This window comes from Poeciliopsis prolifica, unplaced genomic scaffold (assembly GCF_027474105.1).
Source record: "Poeciliopsis prolifica strain line A6 unplaced genomic scaffold, Auburn_PproV2 SCAFFOLD010, whole genome shotgun sequence".
NCBI classification, from domain to species: Eukaryota; Metazoa; Chordata; class Actinopteri; order Cyprinodontiformes; family Poeciliidae; genus Poeciliopsis; species Poeciliopsis prolifica.
Window position 1 is genome coordinate 8,656,090 of NW_026562385.1, and position 23,994 is coordinate 8,680,083.

The window sequence follows — 23,994 nt, forward strand, 5'->3', positions numbered from 1 at the left end:
TTTTCACCAGCTCTATCATTTTTTATGCTTGGCGTTTGCAGTGTTCGAGCTCAAATGCAAAACTTCCTATAAAAGCGCTTTTAAAAGCAACAAATGTTAGAAGAATTGTCAGTTTTTGAGCAAATATGAGTGAAAGAAACGCAAACCCAAGCTGGTTGCAACGCCGCGTGGCAAGTAGAGGGCGGCAGGACGATTTGATCTGGATCTGAGTTGGCAGTAAGTTCTGCAAAGTGTGTGAGCCTGGCTTGAGTCGACCGTTTGAGCCGGTCCAAGGCATCGCAACGCACGGTGAACGTAAAACTCCAAACCTGTAACGAAATACAAAGAAACAAATGCAAAACAAAACACTTCACCACGTTCTGTTGTGATTTGAAGGACTTTAGAGGTCGTTACGTTAAACACTTTAACACACACTCTGCGTTCATATGTTTCTGCACCCGCTAAAGATTGTGCTTGATCCACTGACCTATTTACGTCTGTGTCAAAGATTTCACAAAAACACATCGCTGTGTTCTCTGTTAAAGAATGACTCCCTCTTTGTGTTTTGTGTACTTTGGTGTGCAGATATTTCTCTCTCAGCGTGTTGCGCGTCGCAGGCAGACCGCCTGCTGCAGCGCTGAGACTCATCAAAGCCTCTGCAGAATCACTCCAGGCTGTTTAATAGCGAGACTCCCTCTAAGCTGCATCCAACATTAGAAGGCTGCTTTCAGGGTTGTGTGTGTGTGTGTGTGTGTGTGTGTGTGTGTGTGTGGGGGTGTGTGTGTGTGTGTGTGTGTGTTGGTTAATTACTTTGTGTGTGGTCCACGTATATGAACTTGCGCATCTCTGGGGCACAAATCCTTTATACAAGCCAGAGGTGAACCTACAGCAACATTTTGGGTGGATGGATTTTTATAAAAGATAAAAAAAAAAACAACAAATAACCAAACACACAAAAATGAACTGCAACTAAATTGTAATTCCCTTTTGATGCATTTGTTTTTCCTACAGCAAATGAACGTGAAGGAACTTTTGACGCAGTAGTTATTTTCTATTCCAGTCTGTCGATTAAACGTGCGCCTGATCATTCAGTCGTTCATTGGCAGGAATTTATTGATGATAAATCAAATTTGCCGTCGTGGTGGTGCGATTTTCACTGCAACGACAAACACAGCAACTTCCATATACTCGGGCTTCAGTGTTGAACGTGTCTGAGTTGCTCCCGTGAGACGGAGTAGTGGGATTTCTACATGGTTACATTCACAGATGTCATCACAGTGTGAAAGAATCCTTTTAAAAAATAAAAAAAAAAACAATAAAATAAATATCGTGTTAATAAAATGATGCCTATTTAGGTCCCGCAACGACAATTTGGCTGACCTTACTGTTTCCCATGTTTCGCTTTGGTCATAATTATTAAACTTGTTGTTGAGATGTGTGTGATAGGAGTGTTTATCACACATTTATAGCAACACGAAATAAATCATAGACAACAACAACCGCCTGTCATTGTGGGCAGCTTAAGCTAAGCTGTTAAGTAAATAAAATGCTGACAAAGAAAAAATCCCCCACGTCGTTTTTGCGCCACTGAGCGCAGCTAAGGTTTAAGATTAGCGGGTCAGGGTTAGAGCAGCTAACTTTTAAGCAGTGCCCACCACTGACCGGAGCTAAAGGCACAGAAACCTTTCCAGTGTCCAGCTGACTACTAGGTTACCATCTGTAGGACCAGCCTGAGGAGTATTAGCAAGTCAACAAAATAAATAAAAGTGAAAACTATTTAAGACTGAATATGGCAGAATGAGAAATGGCTTAAATCCTGAAACGTCGGGTGCAGACTAGACTTTTGAGTTGCTTGTCTGGCTGTTTCCAGCTACGTTCAGGAGTCCCAGTCCATGTGAAGGTCGGATGCGTCCAGGAAGTCTGCTGAGAACACACTCGGGGGCGTTTGGGGCAGCAGTGTGGACGTTTCCCATTCGCGCTCTCCTCCCGCGGGGAAGCCCAGCCACGCCTTACTGTCCGAGGAATCCCTGGGAGCTGGGTCCAGGATGCAGGTGGTGCACATCATTTGGTCGTCAAGCAAAGTGGGGAGGCCGCCTGGTTCCGCCCCGTGGAGAGGCTTCCCGGGGAAACCTTCCAGGAAGTCCTCAAGGCGTCCGCCGCCACACAGATCGGAGTGTTGCTTATAATCCGAGCTTTTGGCTGGAGTCCAGGGTCCGGGCTGCAGAGGGGAGTCGTGTCGCAGCGCAGCACTGCAAGGGGAGTTGGGCGGCGACAACAGCAGGTGGAGCGGCGACGGGCACGGTGAAGAAAACGAGAAGCCTCTGCCGTCTTTCAGTGCTTCGGGTGTTTCTGGAGGCGAAAAGGAAAACCTTCTTACAGTTCCTTACAAAATTATTCACATATCTTAACCTTTTTTCTTAATGATTCACGGCATTACAACAACGTGCATCAATGTGTTTGATGGGGTTTCATGAGATGTGAACAGCACAACATGAGATTGTGATTTTTTTTTCTCTCTCTTCATTTGGTTGCCTTTAAACTGCAGGAAGTTTAAAGGCAACCATATCAGCTAAACTAAGGATCTGCTGCCAACGGGACTTCTTATGGCATTCCTTTTCGACACGTTTTCACTCGTGTTGCAGACTCATTCTCCAACCTGAGCTGTGGAGCTCTGCAGCTCCACCAGAGTCACGGTGGCGCTTCATCTGACCTCTCCGCTCAGGTGAAAGGTTCTCTAAAAACACACCGCACAGTGGTTTCTTCTACACAAGACTGTCATCTAATCATTGTGTGGAGATTTGAGAGTAAATTGTTAAGTTAGTCATTAAATTTGAAATGGTAATTATTGAGTTTTATTATAGAGCTGGCAGAAAAGATCATTATTTATTCTAGACGGTCCACGTACTGTACCTCCGGCCTGCAGGATGAGGTCGATGAAATCCTCGTCTCTCAGCTGCCGACAGAGAGAGAGAGAGCAAGCAGATTTTAACCATCAAATGACTAAAAATAGTTAGTTATATGAAACGGACATTGACTGTGAAACCTAAACGACACAGTCAGACTTTAAAACATGGTCATACTTTATCGTGAGACGGCGAGGCTGCCGTCTCGACCGAATCTGACGACAGAGGACTCAACAAGACATCCAGACCTGGAAACATCTCCTGTAGGTCACAAAACATCAGGGAATAGAAAAAAAAAAAAAAAAAAAAATATATATATATATATATATATATATATATATATATATAATATATATATATAGAAAATCTGAAGTGACAATCAGGTGAGTGTTTGAGTTGCTTACAGTTTGACAGAAAGGTGATGGGGAGTTCTTCCACGTTTGAGGAGACTGCAGCCTGGGAGCTGCTGCTTCCTGCAGCTCCACACATTTCTGACGTTCCTCATTCTTGTTCTTTAATGACGTGACGTCATTAAAGAACTTTGAAGAAAAGGAGTTTAATTCAGAAGATGAAGCAGAAGAAGGTTTTTTTTCTCTCTCTCTTAATTTGGCTGCCTTTAAACGTTTTTAGAAAAATGTTTGACCTATAAATAAACGAGCAGGAAGAAGTCAGCTCAGACTTGAAACTGCAGCATTCAGTTTGAATCAGAGCTTCCCCCTGTGTTTTATAAGCCTGGCGGGCCACCAGGCTTTACTTGCTCCCCCACCATGCTGAGATTTGTTCATTTGATCACTGCAGGGATCTTTTATAAACTGAATAAATGTCCTCCAATCAAATGTTTATTTTTTTCAAAAAATTTCCAGTGCGTGACATTTCACTAATGCAATGATTAAAATTCACTTGTGTCTTTTTGCATATCTTTTACGGGGTGTTCTGATACCGTTTTTGGGCTTTAAAAGTCCAAATCTGCACATTCAAATCCAATTCTGTTACTTTGAGACGGTCAAAAACGAACGAAGGAGAAAAACAGTCGACGGGTTCCGTGCAGCGCGCCACGTCACATTAAACCTGGATGTTTTTAAGCCAGTCGGCGTCGCTTGTAAAGACGTGATGAAGTCTTTGTTCCTCGTCTCTCAACACCATTAATCATAGTAATGGAGGAAGCTGTTGGGGTAATTAGCAGGGTAAAAATAATCAGCATCGGGCCAGTGTCAGACACTTCTCAAGCACCACTGCTATTGTTTCAAATGGCATAGGCCATTAATTTCACAGCAATCAGACTGACGACGGCAGTTTCCTTACGCTCTTATTTCACCATGGCGCATTAACAAGCTGCTCGAGTTTCTATTATTGCGCAGGCAACAAGGGAATGGGTTCAGGAACTCTACGGTTCGGTTGCAGATGGTTCTTTCAGGAAATTGTTACGATGCTGTAATTGTTTGAATCTGGGTGATTTAATGGTGACGTTTAAAAAAAACACAGAAAATTCTCACAAGATTCGTAAAAACCGGTAATATTTTGCATCGTGTATTTATACCAAAAGCCATGATGTATAAGTGAGAGGTTTTCAGTTGACGATAAGGTAAAAACAAAAAAAAGTCCACTGAGAATTTCTAGTAAGACGACAAAGAGTCTTAAAATGTCATCTAGTAAACACACAATTGCAGAGGTGGTTCAACGCACCTGAGATGCATCATGATTTGACGCCTTTCCTGTAATGTGATTGGTCAAAGAAATCAGGATGGGCGTCCTCTTGCTGTCACCAACCACGGCTGGGCGGGCGCCATTGTTCAGAAGGTCCTGCGGGACGAAAGTCTGAGTGCTGGTTGGGGAAACAAATCAATCTTTTGATGTTCTGTTCTTGTGTGGAGAATGCAGAACCTTGTAATTAAGCAGAACTATCTAAAGGAAAAAACAGTCGGACCTGGTGACCGTCTAAAATCCGTGCTGCGATTGTCCGTAACGTGAAGGACGCGAGGTTCTTCCTCTCTGCTCCTACCTGCTGCTGCGGATGCATCCTGCTCTGCATCTGGACGGGTTGCAGTTTGTTGTTCTGCTGCTGGTGCTTCTTGGCGACGCTCTCTTGTTCCCTCAGCAGAACCTGTCGCTTCGGCCTGGTTTTCTCCGGCTGGGGGCGACGCTGCTCAGACTGCGTCTCTAGTTGCCGTTTCTGAGATCTCCTTTGCTTCTGCAGACGGGGTTTTTGGTGGGCCTCCCGGCTGACGCTTTGAGCGGCGTGCTGCGGCTTGTCAGTGTTACGCTGCATCAGCCGCAGCCTACTGATGGCCTGTTGCTGGGCCAGCTGCCGAGCAGAGTCCTGGAGGCAAACCTGCTCCTGCTGGAGCTGAGGATGCGTCTGACTGTGAGGCTGTGGAGCTGGGCCAGACGACTGCGGCGACATCTTGGATGCTATCTCTTCCTCCATGGTTTCCTCCTTGATGGTTGTCACCTCCTTTCCACGGAGAACAACTAGAGGAGGACTTGTTGACCGATCGGGAGGTTCCTCCTTCACTCTTTTGAGAATGTGCGCCTCCGGAGCGTCTCGGTCACCGTTTCCCAGCTGCATTCTCAGCTCCTCCACCAACCTGTGATTCAGCAACAGCATCCTGGTGAGCTCCGCAATCTGCTGATCTTTCTCCTGCAGCATTCTGTCCTTGTCAACAGTCGCAGGAGGAGTTGCTGCGGCAATGGCGGGGGCCGTCGAAGAGACCGAGCCGCGTTCCGGCAGAGAGGTGGACTTTAAGGAGAAACGACAAGGCGCCGGGCCGGAGCGTCGGTGCTCCGGTTTGACGGCAGCCGACAGCGGCGCCGGCAAGGGATCAGAGGCAGGAGAGCTCATCTGCAGAGAGAATGAAATGAAGCGACACGTAAGGAGTACGATGGCATGGGCCAACCAACCACGACCCAGTTCATCACCGTTCCTCCTGTGGATCACTCTGACTGATATCATTTAAAACGCTGCCGAATGCATCCCATGCACTAAGAGTCGCCATAATGATTAATTGCTTTCGTCGGCCTTAATGTAATGCCAAACCTGACCAGGAACCCAATTAAATTGTTGGAGAAACATTAAAAACATGGAAAGAGACGCAGCGAGGACTGACAAGGGATTTCAGGAGAGAACTTCATGCTAACAGAAAAACATGGAGGTGGGAGTTAAATAGCAGCATTGATGGGCAGGAACATGAATATCAGTCAGCTGAAGTGTTGACCGTTATGCCAACACAGTGATCCAAAATCCACCAACAAGTTCACATCAGACTGGCTTGAAAATGTCAGACTTTAGGAAGTTTCACCTTAAACGTGCCGTTCGTCCGTCAAAGGTTTCCAGTACGGCTGAACTGAACCATTTTGCAAAGAAGAGGGGAGTGAAATTCTTCCACATCCATTGCTGGTTATTGGAAACACTTGACGGCAGCCATTGCCACCAACAAAGCACTTATTAAGTTTAGGGGACAATAACTTCTTTCTTTCTTTATTTTTAAAGTAGGGCTGTTTGAATAGTGTTTTCTGACCTGCTCATAGCATTAAAAATACACAGTTGGTCTCAATCATGACTGAATCTGGTTTTGAATCCAGCGGGAACATGAACATAAAATGACGTAATCTCGATCAGCATGCACACGTTTATGACACAGTTCATGCGGAAGTGAGATAATTTGAACAATGAGTGTTTCATGTCTGACCAGTTCCTCCAGTGGGTCAGAGTTAAAGCTGACTGGATTGGCGCCGTTCGGCAGGAGGGGTCCATCACGCATCAAGAGCCGCAGAGGAGACGGCTCACTCGCATTGAAACCGCCGCCTGCATCGCCGAGACAGAAAGATTCGAGTTGATTTAGTCTTAAATATGCTCAACGCCTGTGTAAACTGTGAGGAATAAACCCTGGTTCACCTGCTTTGGAACAGGGTCTCGCTCTCGCCAGCTCTGGCTCTCTGGCTCCCCCTGCTGTTGGAGTGGCGGTACCGCCTCGGCCCAGTTCCTGGTGCGTCCTGAGCCTCTCAATGAGATCCTTCCTGGTGCCGGAGACGGGCAACCTGCGCAGCTTCAGTTCGCACTTTAGTTCTGCGACCTGGCGGCGGACGGAGGAAAGGACAACTCGAGAATGAGGGAGGAAAGTGAGGAGAAAGCGAAACAGATGAAGGGAGGGGAAAAAAAGTGTCTGCTGGAAAAGAATTAAAGGAGAAAGAGAGCGAGGCAGAATAATCTGTCACTGTCGCTGGGGCTATGTTTGATGGGGAAAACAACTCGTTCTAAACTTCAATTTCTGTTTACTGAAGTTTCTCCTCGAAATAAGGATCTGTTTTCAGTCTCAATAAGTCTGGATTTAATAAATTCAATTATGTTGTTGCTTTCTTTTGTTTCTGCGGTTCCCCTGATTCACTTGTGCTTCTTGTTAGTCTCCAGCTCACCTGAGTTTCCCCATGAAACGTCTCTCTTGTTCATGTCTGCTTTTATATTAAGGTTGTTTTCAATAAATGTGTGTCCAAGCACCAGTGGGATGTTTGCACACATGTCACAGAAGCAGAATCCACTTAAATCGACTGAAAGACACGCGTCACACACTGTGAGACATGGTGGTGGCAGCATCAGGCTGCGGGACTGTGTTGCTGCTTTCAAACCAATAAAAACTGTGCTTACTGTGACATTTTACTCTAAATTTGGGCTGCGCACAGACACAATTACTGTAGGCAAATTGTTTGGTTGATAAACCTGGATCACAAATCCAATGTTCCGGCATGGCGGTGGCAGCGTCATGCACAGAGGCTGTTTTGCTGCAAGCACATGGAGTAATGAAAAGCTTTTTTAATGATTTAAAATTAAACTAATCTTTTGTTCTACAATAAAAAATAAGCTGTTGGCCTCAAGCCCTGATGGAAATATTATTGATATGAATATTTTATTAGACGTCTGATGTGTGCCAGAAAAATCATAATTTTAGCTTTTCTGGAAGAAAAAAAAACTGGGTATGAACTAACCTTCATTTCGTCCAGATTCAGATGGAGCGATGGGACTTTTGTCCCAGAACTTGGACCGATGTGGATGCGAGGAGAGGAGGAAGTGGAGGTCAAGTCAGACAGGGAAGAGGAAGGAGGCGGGTCCTGATCCCTGTTGGTGAGTCAGAGAGTCAGACATGACTAAACCTCAGCGAAAGACCGATTCACTGATCCGTACGAACTCTACGCTTACGCGGGCGGCGGGGCGTGGCAGTGGTGCTGCTGACTGAGGATCTGAAGCTGGAGGAAGAGCTGCTGCTGCTGGAGGATTTTGGCATGGGAGGAGTCCAGATCGGGAAGAGGCCCGGCGTCTCCCTTCTTGTCAGGAGGAACGTACTGATGGTACTTCAGCTTCTTTACCTTGAGGGGAACCCGTTCATTCAGCGTCACAAGATTCTCCCTCCAAACCTAAAGCGACAACGCCTACCTTTGGTGCACTGGCCTTTGGTGCACTGGCCTTTGGCTTTTTGAGCTTCTGGGTGGAGGGGTGATGGGACTAAAAAACACAAGAGGTTTTACCTATACACTCATAAAGCTCAGTTTTTTGTGTTTTTCTATGCATCTTACCTTAATTTCAGGGACTCTATAAGTCTTCCGCACACAGGAGTTTGGACGAGTGGAGGAGAGATGAAAAGGAAGACGTAATGGAGGAACCTGATGGGTGGATACAGACGGAAAGTTCTGGTTAAAACTTTGAGAGAGAGAAAAAGTGTTCTGGACGCATAAAACTAATTGCATTTGAGCCGAGTATCCACAGTCGGATCCGTGCGGTGAAACCTGTCAGGATATCGCCTACATCCAATCCACATGCCCAGTCTTGTAGGAGTGACCGTACCTCAGCTGGAGAGGCGAGGTTGCTGCCGGTCGGTTTCTCTGCTGAAGGTTGAATGCCCAGAGGACGCTCCCGGCTTTCTGACTGACGTGGAGACAGGCTGTCATTACTGTCCTCGTCGCATGACGAGTTCCCCCCCGAGGGCTTCGGAAACCGCCTCTCTAGGAGAGGCAGAGCAGCGGAGAGAGATTCGTTCATATCCTGCTAATTTTAGGAGTTTTATTAGGAGACAGGAAGTGCCGGCCATCTTGGATCTCACCTGCTTCGATCATTGGCGCATAAAGCCTTGAAATAACTGCGTCTCCTTTTTAAAAAGTCCAACTTTTACTTTGAGCCCATTTATTCAGTGGTGACAAAATTAAACAGTAGTGTAATAACTCTTGGTGCTCCAGCAGCTAATGCTTCAGTAGCAACTTTTTTGTCAAGAGCTCAAAACTTATTCTTCGAAATTTCACAAAATCTGAGAAATGTTCGACTATCCCTCTTGGTGAGCGTCTCTATTATTCAACCAGAGTTCTGGTTCCTCTCTTACAGCATCTTCTCCTAAGTTGAATTTGTGTCCGAGGAACTGTTTTCTGTCTTGATTTGGTAAAATCTCAGAGAGTTTGTGATGCCGTGCGGTCCAACAGGGCTCCTAGTATCTTAGGAAGAGAAACGCTTTAGTTAAGGAGTCGCCGAACACACCTGGAGTGTTTTCTAAATTAGCTTGGTTTCCGGTTCAGCCTCCCGACCACTGGCTAACAAAACCAGCATTATATACAGAACATAACACCTGGAAACAGGAAGTCTTTGATTACTAGTGGGAAACCACCATAATCTTTAAAACAAAAATATTTGTTGAAAGTGGGAGTGATTTATTGGTTTCAAAGGAACGATTAGAGGGATAAATGTTTGTGCTAAATGTTTTGTTCCCCAAACTGACATTATTCTTTTATACACATCCGAATCTACTGACAGCCCAGTCCGGCTCTGAAGTTTGCTGGGAAATAGAGAGAAACAGAAAAAAGAGAAAACACGGAGCAACTTCCTCTTCGGTTGCCAACTGATGCCGGCAATTCACAAGGTTGCCTAGAAGACACACGCCCTGTTTCCGAGGGTGATGCACACGCCTGCGGGCATAAACATTTTCACGTGATTCTGGTTGCATTTCGCCACATAATGTTTTGCAGGCAGCCAATTAACAACCGGCGAAAGAAGCAGAAAACGTCTTTCCCGCGTCAGCCTGAACCTTTTTGACAGGTTGAGTCATCCCACCAGACGGCCATACATCCAGGTTAATGTTGCCTCTTCGGGCGTCCCGTAGCAAGTCTTCCCCAGGACTCAGGGGATTTCAGCGCCTGCTAGGTTCCCCCGGTCTGCCGCGGCGGGTTTTCCTCACTAATAGATGTGTGTTGTTTAATTACCCGGGCAGACAGCTATGGAGATCGCACTGCTGGCCGATAATTCACCATCAGCAGGCGATGATGAAAACACAACATGGGGCTGATTTATTATCCTGTGATCCAATAATGTGCAGAGTTACCCACCGCTGGGCTGCATGTGTGCGTCTTGAGTGTGTGTGTATGTGTGTGTGGGTGTGTGTGTGTGTGTGTGTGTGTGCGCAGCAGCAACATGCACCATGTTGAAGCTCTGCACTGTGTCTCTGCTAAATCAATGAAACCTGCCGTATCGGAGCATCACAGGCACGACTGACACGTTCTGATTACATCAGAATCAGTTTTATTAGGAGAAAATCCTTGCACATCAACTTCTAATTTTTTTTCTAAAGGTTTCCTTTGGCACCGCTGGCCTTTATCGATCAGTAAAGAGGGTTGAGAAAACATTATTCTTTATTCCTTAGTTGAAAGCTCGTGTTTGACTGCAGTCTCCTGTTTGTCCAGCGGTTACATTTCAGGACTTCAGATGTTTCTTTCAGCGTCTTTCCTTCAGGGTGAATGTGGTCGATTGTTTTGAATGCTATCGTCGTTCAATCCTGATCCTTCACCTCAGCAGTCAGGAGAACACCAAACTAAACAGAACGACACACTTTCACAATAGCGACGTTCTGCTTTATGATGTCTCTGGATGTGGATATTTAGCCTTTTAAAGTGAAAACAAATCAAGCAGAGTCCTATTTTACGCCTCGCCAGAAATGGACTTTTTGTTTTTCAGCCTTAAAAGAAAACTTTAAAAATGTCTTTGCGTCAGTTTTGTTTGGTAACATGAACTAAATTTTCCAGCCCCATTAAAATGGATATGAAATAAACGTCCAAATACATAAGCAGTGGTGGGAGTGAGGAGGGATTCTCCAACTTGTTTCTCTCAAGCAAAGACGAGAGAGCATAAATGATTAACGACGCCTCTGTGTTGGGTAAAGCCGAGGCGTCGGCCGTCAGGATCAGTGCTGAAGGCTGGAGAAGGAGAGCCTGGAGCAAACATGCTGTCAGGAGGTCTGGACATGTGGGTGTGTTGTCATCACAGCTTCAGTATAGAAACACACCTCCTCATTTCTTTACAAAACATGAGCAGGCAGAGGTAGAAGGTAGGAAAAATGAACAGAACAGCCATCAGAAGTTGAAATTCCTGGTGGAACAGGTCTCAACGACCTTAAATCCAATATGGCTGCCATGTAGAAACAAAACAACATGTATGCTAACGGTAGCAGCTGATGCTCCTTAGCCGGGGTTTGAAGTTTTCACTCATTTTCAACACGTTTCGCTTTTGCTTCTGCAGTTTTCACTGAAAACCGCTCAGCCTGCAGCGTTCACGTCGCGTTTGCACAAGAAATGCTCATTTTTCTAGCTATCTTTTACAACCACATTCAATATTTGATACACAGGTTTTTTTCACATCCCTTGGCTTTGTGTAAATCATGCCACAGTGTTTGAGAAGCAAAAACCGCAGAGACCGCAGAGAAAAAAATCACCAGCAAAGATTTGTTAGCCTGGTGGCTGAGGTTAGCATTTAGCATTTGGCTAATCCAACGAATTCCGCAACTCGGAACACAGGAACAGAGTTTTGATGAGTTTTGATGATAACCCAAATTAGAGTTGGGTTATCTACGCTCATATTGCAGCTAGCCATAATTTATAAACCAGTGAGAATTTGTTGCTTAGGACAGAAGCGTTTTACCAAAGTTTTGCTCCTGGAGTGACTGGGGGAAGTGTTTTGCAGATGCAAGGCAGCTTGGCGGTTTTTAAGTGGGCCGAGTTTGGGAGACGAATGGATCCTGGATTCGTGTCAAGGTCATTGGAAGCTTTGGCGAAAAGCATTGGCTCGACTTCCTGAACGCACAATATCCGATGATCTCGACTCGCATTATTGTCTTAGTTTCTCTAAGCTTTTGCATCCGTAACATTCAAGGCGTTTACTCCCTGAATTTCCCGGGTCAATTGAAATGTTTCGTCATCTTCACTTGCTGTTCAGCTGGATCACATCTCCCAGAAATCAAACGCGGCCAAAGAGAGGCGGGAAACTTTTCAAAGCTCCCTCTGTTGTTTGTTAGCCTCTTTGCCATTGTTTACATGCAACTTGACATATTTTCCACCTGCTCCGTTTAGCAGCTTTTAAATAGTCAAATGAAAGATTAATTAAACCTGTGCAGTGCATAAGTTAATATTTCTTGGTGCAACGCTAGCTTTTGCAGAAAAGTTCAGTGTTTTCAGAACTATGTTGGACAGTTTTCTCATAACATGATGAATGTCGATGCCGTGCTTTATGAGACAAACGGAAAATGCTAGCGTGACTTACGCGTGACGGCCTGTCTGAAACACGCGTCCACAGGCAGGACGTTTCTGTGGACCAGCTCCACGGGCCCTGCTCTGTGGGCGACCTTGTTGTTCGAGTCGTCAGCGAGGCGAACGTTCCTGTGCTGAACGTGTTTGGATTGAAGCTTCCCTACAGAGCGGACAAAGCAAACAAAAGGCCGTCTTTTTTTTTTTTTTAAAGAATGAGAATGGGGCCTTAGATTCTGGACAGTATTTGTCAGAACCAGCCTGAACTGGAGTGGCTCCGCCGTGGCGCAGTGTGACACTTACCATCCAGGATCCGCATCCTGATCGCCTCGGGACTCCCTGACTCAGTCCTGACCTTCTGCTTGTGACCTTCCTCAGCCTGCAAAACAAATATTACAATGATCTAATCACGTTAGCTGAGAGTTTCTCTTTTAGAAACGATCACATAAAGGCCAATGATACTGGCAAACCTGTCCAGATCAATGAATCCAAGTCAGAGTGAGGAACTGATCAAGTGACTGTAGGGTCAGTTGCTTCTGGTCTACAAATTGCAGCTATTATTCAAATAGTTCAGCCACTTTGCCTAAATGCTGTGAAATCACACAGAGCCCATGAATCTGGACTTGTAAAAATGTGTTGAGGTTTCTGCTGTGGTTGCTGGAATTGAGAAACGCAGCCATTAAGGTGAAGCAGCTCCATATAAACCTCCATGTTTTATGAGTCGGATGTCTCTAAAGGTCGTGCGTCCTCAATACTTTTGGCAAAGTAGTGCCTTTAAGAGTTCGGCATCATTTTTTTCAATTTATTACTGCTATCCACTTTTTGCAAAGCTGAGAGCTGTGTTAAATGTTCCCAACACTGGTAACCGAGATGCAATTTATACACATTCCCGCTTGCATCCCTCTTAAATTCAGATAAAGTAATCGAGGCGCAACCACCGATTTAGTGAATAAATGTGCGTTGAACCTCATGCTCCTGTAGCATTATTCATACTCTGAGCAGATGGTTATATTTTAGCTCTTTTTTTCCCCTCCTTCAGATTTTCTCCAGGACCCAGAGTCGCTGGAACAACGTCGCTTGTTGCTAAGCCTCTTAAAGGCAAAGAAAGAAAAAAATGAACCAGTTTCAACTCAGCTGACTGCTCTGCTCACCTGTGCTTGATCCGAGGCCCGTCTCTGCTGGTGGAAGGCGGCTGAACTTTTAAGTGCTGGAAGGATAAAGACATGAAACAGAGAGAAAAAAAAGCAGAGTGGGCATTAACGCTGCTGCATGCCGATTAATGCACCTGAGGACAGCGAGACGGCTCCAAACGGATCTTCCCTTCATCGGTTAAGCACAAACAGAGTTATTGATGGGCACAATTATCACCGTTTTCTTTTTTTACAGCCTGAGCTCTGCCTGATTTCCGTTTCAGCACAGTTAATGTCTGCCGTCATTTTATATCTTTGCACAATGATGAAATAAAACGCGTCGTATTTTTGGAAAGTGGTTCCGAGAGCAGGAAAAAAAATCACTCAAAGTGGAAATGCAACGCGTCCAAAACGCTGAGCTCAGGCGGCCGAACCTCTGGAAACTACAGGTCTGTGAACACACTTGGAAGCTTGGTAGTTTATGTCATTTATTTCTATTAAACCTGGATTCTGCCAACTTCAAAAGTGGCATATGAGCAAAAATGCTGACAAGGATGACACTTTTTATGAAAACAAAACAAATTCTGGGGCTGCTTTCGTTCGATTCATATTTCTATCACGTAGGATAAACGGACAATAAAACAAACAACTTTGACAAATATTGGAGTTAATACCTCCAATCTTGCTGCACAACGGGAAGTAGCTCATTTTATTCTTACATTTTTTTATTCATGCAGTGATAATGTCTCTCGGCATTAGAAGGTAATATTACAAAAAGTCAGCATATGTTAGCATCATGCTAGCTTTTTGTTTACCCATTGCCAGATTTCCCCCAGAACAAAGTATTCGGTCACTTTGACCTCGAGGTCAAGCCACGAGGCCAAGAGGTCATCGAAGACGCCAAGTCGACGATTTCATGGTCTCAGTCAAGCCTCGTCTTACTGAAGCTCGCAGCAGATAATGCGCTTTTGTCCCAGTCACGTCCCTCTTGATTTTTAGACACGCACACGCACGCACACACACACACACACGCACACACACACACACACACACACACACACACACACACACACACACACACACACACACACACACACACACACACACACACACACACACACACGCTATTTGACAGGATTAGCAACTCCGAGCGAGACTCCGGGTACCTGCTTAAGCCTCAGTTCACATCGCTGCACACTGTCACTCTGCTGTTGCCCACCCCGGAGACATCGACCCCTCTTTAAGACCCCCACTCTTTCCCAAAGCGGGCGCTACGCCGGGTATGAACTTGCCTCAGTCAGACTGAGTGGTGGGGTGTGATGGAGGGACGAGGACGGAGTCCTCTTTTGTAAAGTGGAAGGCGTAGAAACACTCGAAAGTGTTAAGACTAAAACAAAAAGGAGCTAGCGAGAGAGAGAAAAGTAAAAGAACAGCAGACCAACTGGAAAGTGACGAGAGAGAAACAGAGAGGGGTGGGATCAGGTCAAAGAGAAAAGACCCCATTATGTGCTTGAGTGACTAACTAACATTGCTGGTCTTTAAACTTTGAAAACATCCAGCAGCATCACTTCCTATCTGGTCTTGATGGCCTTTTTATGTTCTCTCCGCTGCTGACGAGTGCTTTGTTCTCCCTTGTGTGTGAGCTGAAAGCTTTCTCTGCATTCTGCTGAACCGGTCAGCTGGTTTAACTGCCCAACATATTTGCAAAGGTCACAAAACCCAAAGATCGGCGGTATCAGACCCTGGAGCTTCAGATATGCAGAAGAACGACATCCATCATAGCCCGGAGACGTGAGGCTTCAAACATGCTCTCAATAGAGACGAAGGCTCACTTCCATTTTAATTAGCTCGATCTCTTTCTAGAGGAAGGTTTAATTTAGACCATCGCATGTCGCAGAGTGAGAACCCTGAATTCTTTAGCAAGTCAACAAGCCTTCCCTTTTTCACAAGGAATAAAAATACCCGGTGAAAGTGACGCGAAAAGTCAGACTCACGACTGAGAGCGTCACGACAACTATATGATCTTGAGAAATAGGAAAGCACCTGCAGAAGTCTCTCACAGTGAAAGTCTGAGCTAATGGCGAGAATATGCATGAGAAGAGAAAGTGTGAAGATTCAATGCAAATAATTCTGCATTTTAGGACCAAGAAAATCTCTATTTTAAAAAGGAATATAAAAGATACATAGCTAGGTGGCTAGTCGGTAGGTGGCTAGCTAAGCAGGTTGCAAGGTAACTCGTTAGACGAGTAGGTAGGTGTGTAGGGAGGTAAGTAAGTAGTTAACTCAATTGGTTGCTCGCTAGATAGCTAGGTTGCTAGTTATGTAGTATGTAAGTATATGTAAATATGGTCGGAAAGACAGACGGACAGATATTTGTGGCATCTGAATATCTGTTTTGATAGTAACTCAGCCACCAAGCAGTAGGTCACATAAAGTCACAAACCAGAGACGCCGAAGTGCAAAGTTTTAAAAGGTCGGCCATTTTCTTCAGAGTTAATAGGTGCATAGCTCTAGACTTCCTTCAGATTAGCTCAAAAACATCACCTTTCCAAAACACTGAATGTTCTTGTATAAACCAAATCAAATCTGGACTCTGGGCCTGTTTTTGCAGAGTTATTTCTGAATGTTTGGTAATGGTATTGTTTGGTGCAGAAGGGTTTATGTTGTGGGGCATCTTAGGCTCCCAATGCTTTGGCCTAGCAAGACATTTTGGATACTTAAATCCTCCCAACTTTCGGTTTGGACATTACACCTAAGCAAGTAGAATAGGAACACGGATGAGGAAGTTTAGCTTATAGGAGCTTCACTGGCCTGATAGAACGTCTCAGGAATGAATTAGAGCAGAGACATTCTTGTCCAACATCAGTGTCTGACCTCCAAAATGTGCTTCAGAAACAATAGAAAAAATATTAATAAAATCCTCTTAACACAGCCACCTAAACCTTGTTGAAAGGAGAGAGAAGTGCATAGGTCACTCCAGGTCACATTTATGTTAAGGTAGACAAGCAGAGAGTTGACATTCAGACATGACTGACCAGTTTTAGACCGGCATCAGAGTCATCGTTTTAAGAACTTGTTCATCTGCTTTCTATTTTTTTTTTTTTTTAAGCTTAAAGCTTCCGCTTTTAGGCTCCGTCTGTTTCTCTGTGTTTTTGCATCTGAAGTGCAACAAGGTCTGGACAGAGAAAACGTTACAAAGCCGACAAAGTTCAAGACAAAAATCTGAAAGACAAAACCTGGAGAGCACTGCTTCCCGACACGAGGCTTAAAACCTGTGCACGTTCGTAGATGGGTGCACAGCTCAGGAAGTGGGTGCACGTGTATGAAAAACCCAGAAAAAAACTCAATTATACAGCATGCTTTGAAGTTTTTACCACTTCCTTTTAATCAAATAAAACACATGTCCTGCCTTTTCCGCTCTGAAAACGTGTGAAAATGAGCTTCTCTGGTTACAGCAAATCAAATATTCACTCGCATCTTGAAAGAACAGCTTAATCCTCTTGTGTCAGTGCAAACAGGACCCGACGCAACGACTCTGTGCGGAAACAAACGACCCGCTTTCATTCATTCTGCAAACCAGGACGAGACGGATGAGAGCAGAGGTAAAGCGAACTCATCGCCGTTTCCCCGTGGCTTCTGTCGCAACTCGCCATCACGCCCGCATGTGGCGCTTTCTCAACGAGCCCGATGACGACAACGTCAACTGCTCCAATTGTCATCGTTGCGGGAGGGCAAGCTGCATTGTGCACGTCTCGTTTTTTAAAATCTCTGACTGATATCAGCTGCTATCTGGCAACTAAGATAAGAGCAATAAAGAAATAATCTGTGTGTGCTGAATGAGTGTAGAGGAGTTTTCATGGGGTCAAGTCATGAACGTGATGAACGAAAGAAAAGATATTGGCGTCACATCAGGAGAACAACTGCGGATGCCAAAGATGGAAACCCGCCGCCGTTCACGAAAAATAAATCATGTCTTTAAATGAGCAGATGTATGCAGAAAAAGGCTCGGAGTAATTAAACGCCAGAGAAGTTTTACATCCACGCAGAAACGTGTGAGAGCACGATCGCATTAATGCAGGCGGTGGGAAGCAGCACAATGACACATTTTCCAAAGTGCTTTGCAATGAAAATGAACAAAAGGGAGAGGAGGCGCAGTTTGCTGAGCTAAAAGCTCTGGAAGCAGCTGAAACGTATCACTTTTTTTTTCTTTTTTTTCCTCTCACTTTAATGGGAAACGGAAAATCATCCGGCGAGCGGCGTCAAAGCAAGTTTTTGAATATTCATAGCTGTGGCTGCTGCAAGGCTTCTACGGGGACGACGTGCTTTTGGAGACGGAGAGCGCCGCCTCGTCGGGAGACGGAGGCTTTGTCTTCACCGCAGTCTCCCACTCAGACCAGAAACAGCCAGAGGGGATTCTCACAGTGCTGACTGAGAAAGAGAAACCTCAAACTGCTGCGCCTGCGTTACGGTTCGACACCGAAGCTTTCCTGCACATGCAGCTGCCAAGGAAACAGCCGTATTGTGTTAGAAGACATGTCGAAATTAAATACCGACAGGAAAACAGTCTAGCACAAATACTTATCATAAAAATAAAGCAACTCAACAAGTTAGGATTTAAACAGCCCATAACTTGAAATGGGAGCCTTTACAATAAGTCAATGTTTATGAAGAATTTTACTAAACGCTCTTACTCATTAAAGTTTGATTTAGAACCTTAAATGTTTGTAAAGGTGCAGCAGAGATTAGATCAGTCAGACTGAACAAAACTCGTATAGAAGCAACATTTGAATTTTAGTTTTGTCAATAGTTTTTTGATGCGCATTACTGGTAATTCTTGGTTCTGCAGTTTGAATGTGGCTTAAAAACTTTTCAAACCACGTCTTACGTGACATTTCACTGTAACTCCGCCGACAACCCCCCCAAAATTGGTCGTAAGGAATGTTCCGGTTCATTTATCTCCCAATAATGAGATGGGATTTACGCCCTTCAATGTAGCGTCTGCAAAGTTCACCGTTGCTGTAAAAAGTGGATGAAAACTACATATTTAGTCTTTTCAGGTTTGGAGCTAAACCTGCAGACTGAACCGGGCGTGTTATCACAGATAAAGATGTCATTATAAGAAGAAGTCTGTATCATCTGCATAAAAGAGAACCACATTCGCATCTAGCTCTATTTATATATTTAAAAAAGCATAAATACTTACGAGGCATGGCTCCACCGCTCTCCACCGCTTCTCTGCTTCTTCTTTGTTGCAGCTTCAGCTGAAGAACTGAACCACAAAAAGAAAGATGCAAATGTCAGTTTAATGATGGGATGCATCTTTAAACCAGTGATGCATCATCTTTTCCCCACCTTGGCTCTCAGACATGCAAAACGGCTCAGAGGTAGAGTCATTGCCCAATGGAGCAGAGTCCGAAGGAACAATACAAGAATGTCGCCAGGTTTTGAGGATTTTATCCTCTCTATTGTAGCTGCAGTGAAAAGTGGTGGCCCTCTCTGAGAAGAGCTGATTGTGTCACACAGTACAAAGGGAAGTTGAAGAAGCTCACACTCTAGCTAGTTCCTGTTTCGAGTTTGAGATGAGCGGTATCACTTGATCTTCACTCACAGTCTGCAGAAAACAAAACACAAACGACGAAAAAGAAACCGAATAAAGGTATTCTACCTGAAAGAGCTTCTGCTCACACCCCAATGCAAAGCTCTTCGATCTACAGAGCTGACGTCCGAGGTGACATGAAGTTACAGAGGAGCAGGAAGCGCTCGTCTGCACATCAGCGGTTTGAACTCTGCGGCGTGACAACACGAGGCGCTTGGGAGCATTTTTACTACTGAGGTCTGTGTCGCACATCCTCACTGTGGTTATATGTCAGCACTTTTTTCTTCTTCTCTCTAACAGGGGGTCACCTTATCAGCCGTGCCTCGGAGGAGGATCAGGCAGCATAGAAATGTCAAGAACACGTTCATGAGCGCTTTCGGCTCACTTCGCTTTTCACCGAATAAGAAATCAACAGAGCTGTGTATTTCCCCCCCTCATGGATTTCTTCTCATTATTTTGGCCTTTTTTCTTTGTTTTTTGTTTGTCACACTTACAGGTTTCAGATCACCAAACTAAAAATAACACGAGACAAAAAGGGTAGAAATGCAGCTTTTCAAACTGATTATCACATACGTTCGGGGACAAAAGCTTTAAAAACACAACTGAGCTTGTGCAAAAAAAAAAAAAAAGGAAAGAAAATATTCCTGTTTGTTTCACCAGCCCTCTCATAACGTGTGAGCTAAATTACCCTAAAAAGGAGCACATGCTTATTTTTATGCAACCTTTCTGCCATTACCAAAACAAACTAATAGTATCTTTGTCTTCCCCAGGATTTTATGCATGCAAACATTGAACAGTCACAGGATACTTGGCGACTCATTTAATGCGATGGAAACTGTAAAAACATGAGCCGAGCTGTTTGGAAATCCAAGTTTCCCTGTTTTAGTCAAGCGGCGGCCATCTTGGAGCTTGACATTGCTAACAAACCTCAAACTTTCCACATTAAGACGCTAATTTAACCAATTTGCTTATCTTGGGACTTCAGTTCGTCCAACGTAGAAACAAAACGCTGCATTGCCGCAACATTCATTGTTGTTCCTTGAATCTGGAAGCATTTTGTGAAGTCGTCCAGCTTTGCAAAGAAATGAGAACAGAAACGGGTCCCTTTAAAGAAAAAGCACCGTAAGGACACTGTGCGTTGCCATTTTTATACATGGTTTTGCAAAAGTATAAATGGAAATCTTTTCACCCATTTCTCCTTTCTTTTCCATTCTCAACTCTACATCCACTTTTCTCATATCACTTTGTAAAATCTCTCTGTTCACCAAGATGCAAAAAAAAAAAAAAATGATGCACTGGTCATAATTCGGTTTTGTGTTTATTTGAATAAAGTCGTGCCCTCACGTTCAGAAATCGTGTCTTATTGAATCTAAAGAAGCACTAATCAGATGTCTCAGAGTTGTCAAAATTGTCCTGCAGACATATATGTGTGTCATTCCGCACAAAACACGCAAGACGGGTTCTGTGTTTCCGTCCCTGAAGGACCGAGGCCCCGAACCCCAGTTCCCATTTAAAGCACGTCCGATGTTTGCAGGCACAACGCGGGCGGCCGCAGTCGACAATCACAACACGAGTGTGCCAGCATCGTATGACAGCACCATGTCACACGAAACGCTTGTCGTATGATTTACGCTAAGAGATGGCAGGAAAGTGATGCAAGTGAGTCTATTCTGGGAGCGTGTGCTCATTGCTCAAATGTCAGCGTGCGGCACCGAGCGCGGCCCCGCTCAGCGGTTACAGCCTAGTTCAAGTGCAGCGCCGTGATGTAGGGGGAGCGAGTTCTGAAGTCTCAACGTTTTATTTGTTCATTTCTTCTGCCAGGGGTCACAGAGAGGCCGCAGACTCAATTCTGTTCTGTGAAACTGTCGCAAATAAATGTGTATCTGAATAGTGTGGCATGTTTTGTTTTCCAGCTAACCTAGATTTATACTGCATAGAAGCTGCAGGAACTGTGTGTTTGGGGTGGCAGACATTGTTTTCATCAGATAAAATTTGAGTCTCTGGACACATGCTGTCCAGAATCTCACTTGCTTGGAGAGCCGTCGATTCAAAGTGTTTTTCCACTAACTACTCAGACCGTTCTGAAAAGTGCGTGTAGCTGTGTGGTTCTCATACAGATCCACCAGCAGGGAGGAGGTCACTGAGTCATTTATAGCTTAACCAGAGATTTATTGTTGAATTTCAGGAAAGTCAGCTGGAAATGAGATGGAAAATAATATAGTTAAAATATATCTCCAATTGAAAATTTCCCATGGTCATTTGTCTCCATATTTCACTAAATGGAAGTAGAGCAGCTGAACTGACCCCCCCGTCCTGCTACGCTTGCATGTCTTGTTGCAAAACTTTTGGAATGGTTGCAGAAAAATAAAAATAAAAATCAGCTTGATAAACACTGAGACATTTATCTTCGTCTTTCCACGTGCTTTTTTTCTCCCTGCTGTACTTACAGAGCTTGTTTGTCCCCGGGGAGACACAAAGACATTTAGTTATGGCGCTAATATATTGCCGTAACGCCGAGCTCAGGACTTATGCTGCAGACAGATCTAGATCTCCCTCTGGAGTTTTGTTTTGAACGTCTTTCACCACTGAGACATCCATTAGATATGCATCTGCCAGTGGCTTTCTATAACTTTGCGTTACAAAACAAACATAATCAGTTTTCTGTTTTGTAGCTTTGGCAAGCACTTCCTCCCATAAACATCCTTTACTTTCCTTCACTTTGAGCTCTTAGTGTGTGAAGAGCGTCCTCCTCATCCTCCCTCTGCTCAGTTTTCTGCTTGCAACCGCTGTGATCCTAATCCCTCAGGACAGAAAGACGAACCGGAGAAAAGAGCATTTCTGGAAACTTCCAGGAAGATGTCGTGTGTAAAAGAGACCTGCAACTAGAACTGAGGGGGGATATGACATTGCAGAATATGAAAACCGTGAATACTGTGGAGGGCTTTATGATACGAATTAACTCAAATAACGTTGTTTACAAGCAAGGATTTCTTTCTTTCACTTGAACGTTTTAATATCTTGTCACTTTGACTCCCCCACAGGGAACCAATCAACAAAGTCTAGATGTTGAACTGGGAATCGGTGGCACGACATGTGAACAATCAAACTGATTGGAGCGAATTGCTAAAGAAGGAGAGAAAAAGGCTTTTTGGCTTGTGGAAAACTGGAGCACTAAATCCCTCTGACGTACACTGAAGTATGAGGCTGAAGTGGGAACAGTTCCCTGGGTGTAAAAGCCGGTCGCAGCTCAGGTTGATGAGGTCATGCACTGATGTGTGCCTCGGTGCCGGCTGGCTGGGGCCCATCTGATGCTCAGCCACATGGAAGTCATCCGATCACCTCAGCTCAGAAAGGTGATCTGAGCCTTTCTGACGTGCCTCTGCATCTTCAGAGGCACGTCGCCTCTGAAGATGCAGCTCAGAAATTAGCTGTGTTTTGTGGTTAAATCCCGGCCCGGTGAGCGGGATTTGAACTGGTGACCTTTCCCAGGTTCAAATCTGTGCTCCTACCAACACCAAACCCCTCACCTTTTCTGAGGCTCAGGCACACGCGACGCTCCAACACGAATCTCACGGCGCTTTCATCCATGTCGCTGCCGACTGGCTGAGAGGGGCGGGGTCGATGCGGAGAGGTGGTGAAGTCTTTAGTGCGAAGGAATCCTCTTACAGAGTTAAGCTGCGGGCCACCGGGGGGGAGGAAAGAAATAAAAAAAAATCCTGCAGACTGAAGAAGAGTAAAAAGAAATAAAACAAAGTGTTTCAGCAATCGCAGGCGATCAAAATTGATTTCCATCCACTTGGTTCAATAAATAAATCAGAGCCTGCAACTTTCAAAGCACTGTGGAGCTCAGAAAGCGCCTCGCCTTTTGTTGCAAAGGCTAACTGAGACGAATGTGTGTGTGTGTGTGTGTGTGTGTGTGTGTGTGTGTGTGTGTGTGTGTGTGTGTGTGTGTGTGTGTGTGTGTGTGTGTGATCCAGCAGGCTGCCACAGCTGTTGCTTTACTCAGTCCTTCAGCCGGTGACAGACACAAGCAGGCGCTCGTCCTGGCCGCACGTTCAAACGGCAAAGTCTGCTCACTTAGCGCCTCTGGTCTGAGATCAGTGCGCACCTTCATCTTCATCAAGGCCTGAAGAAATCGTTCTAAACACATCAACACTACAACTGTGTTGACTTTTCCTCCTGCCCGTGTCTTTTTCTGACTGTTACCTGCCGACAAAGTGGATTTAAGACTAAAGATCGTGTTTGATTGATTTAAACTGCTGCTGTACTGGGAATCCAAATCAATTGCGAGAAAACTAGCCACTCAGAAATCAGGTTGCGCTGATAAAAAAGATGCAAATCATTCCACATTATCTCTACATCTACGATTTCTTTGAGAGAGCAATTAGATGCATGAGTTTCTTACCAGCAACGTGAGAAAAGTGTGAGCTTCCCCAATTGAAACTAATAATAATAATAAAGGTCTGTCTGCAGCACATCAGCAGTAACTAGAAATGATGCCATAAAGAAGAAGTTGAGCAGGGAGCTGACAGCGTCCTTCACTTCACCATCTACTGTCTGCTAGTTTCCAGCTAATGCAGCTTTTTTTTTCACATTTTATTGTCATATCAACTCATTCTACATAGTTTTTCCAACTCTTTTTCTCTTTTTTTTAAATATATAAACACCTGAGTCATTACTTTGGAGAACCATTGTTCTCTTTCAGAGCATGTTTACATTTTTCATCAAGAAAATGAAACATCTTTCTATGCAAATGAGCTCAAGTCAAGCGAGCTAGAGATGGAGAGACACCAGCTTTCAAGATTTTAAGATTATTAGCTAGATTTAGGACTGGTTTTATTTTTAC

General features: G+C 44.6%; 1 protein-coding gene across 1 annotated transcript; it reads right to left on the reverse strand.

Moving 5' to 3' along the window:
• Positions 1–938: 938 nt before the first annotated feature.
• On the reverse strand, positions 939–23,077 carry LOC129363094 (myocardin-related transcription factor A-like). The gene is made up of 18 exons (XM_055034941.1): positions 22,676–23,077; positions 18,756–18,821; positions 13,574–13,629; positions 12,726–12,801; positions 12,439–12,585; positions 8,713–8,870; positions 8,445–8,531; positions 8,305–8,373; positions 8,071–8,237; positions 7,860–7,989; positions 6,775–6,952; positions 6,569–6,684; positions 4,882–5,721; positions 4,566–4,682; positions 3,287–3,421; positions 3,060–3,143; positions 2,890–2,932; positions 939–2,328 (listed from the first exon to the last, which is right to left on the reverse strand). The coding sequence occupies exons 1-18, from the start codon at positions 22,938–22,940 to the stop codon at positions 1,856–1,858; spliced, it is 3,207 nt and encodes a 1,068-aa protein (XP_054890916.1). The 5' UTR covers positions 22,941–23,077; the 3' UTR covers positions 939–1,855.
• Between the last annotated feature and the right edge of the window lie 917 nt (positions 23,078–23,994).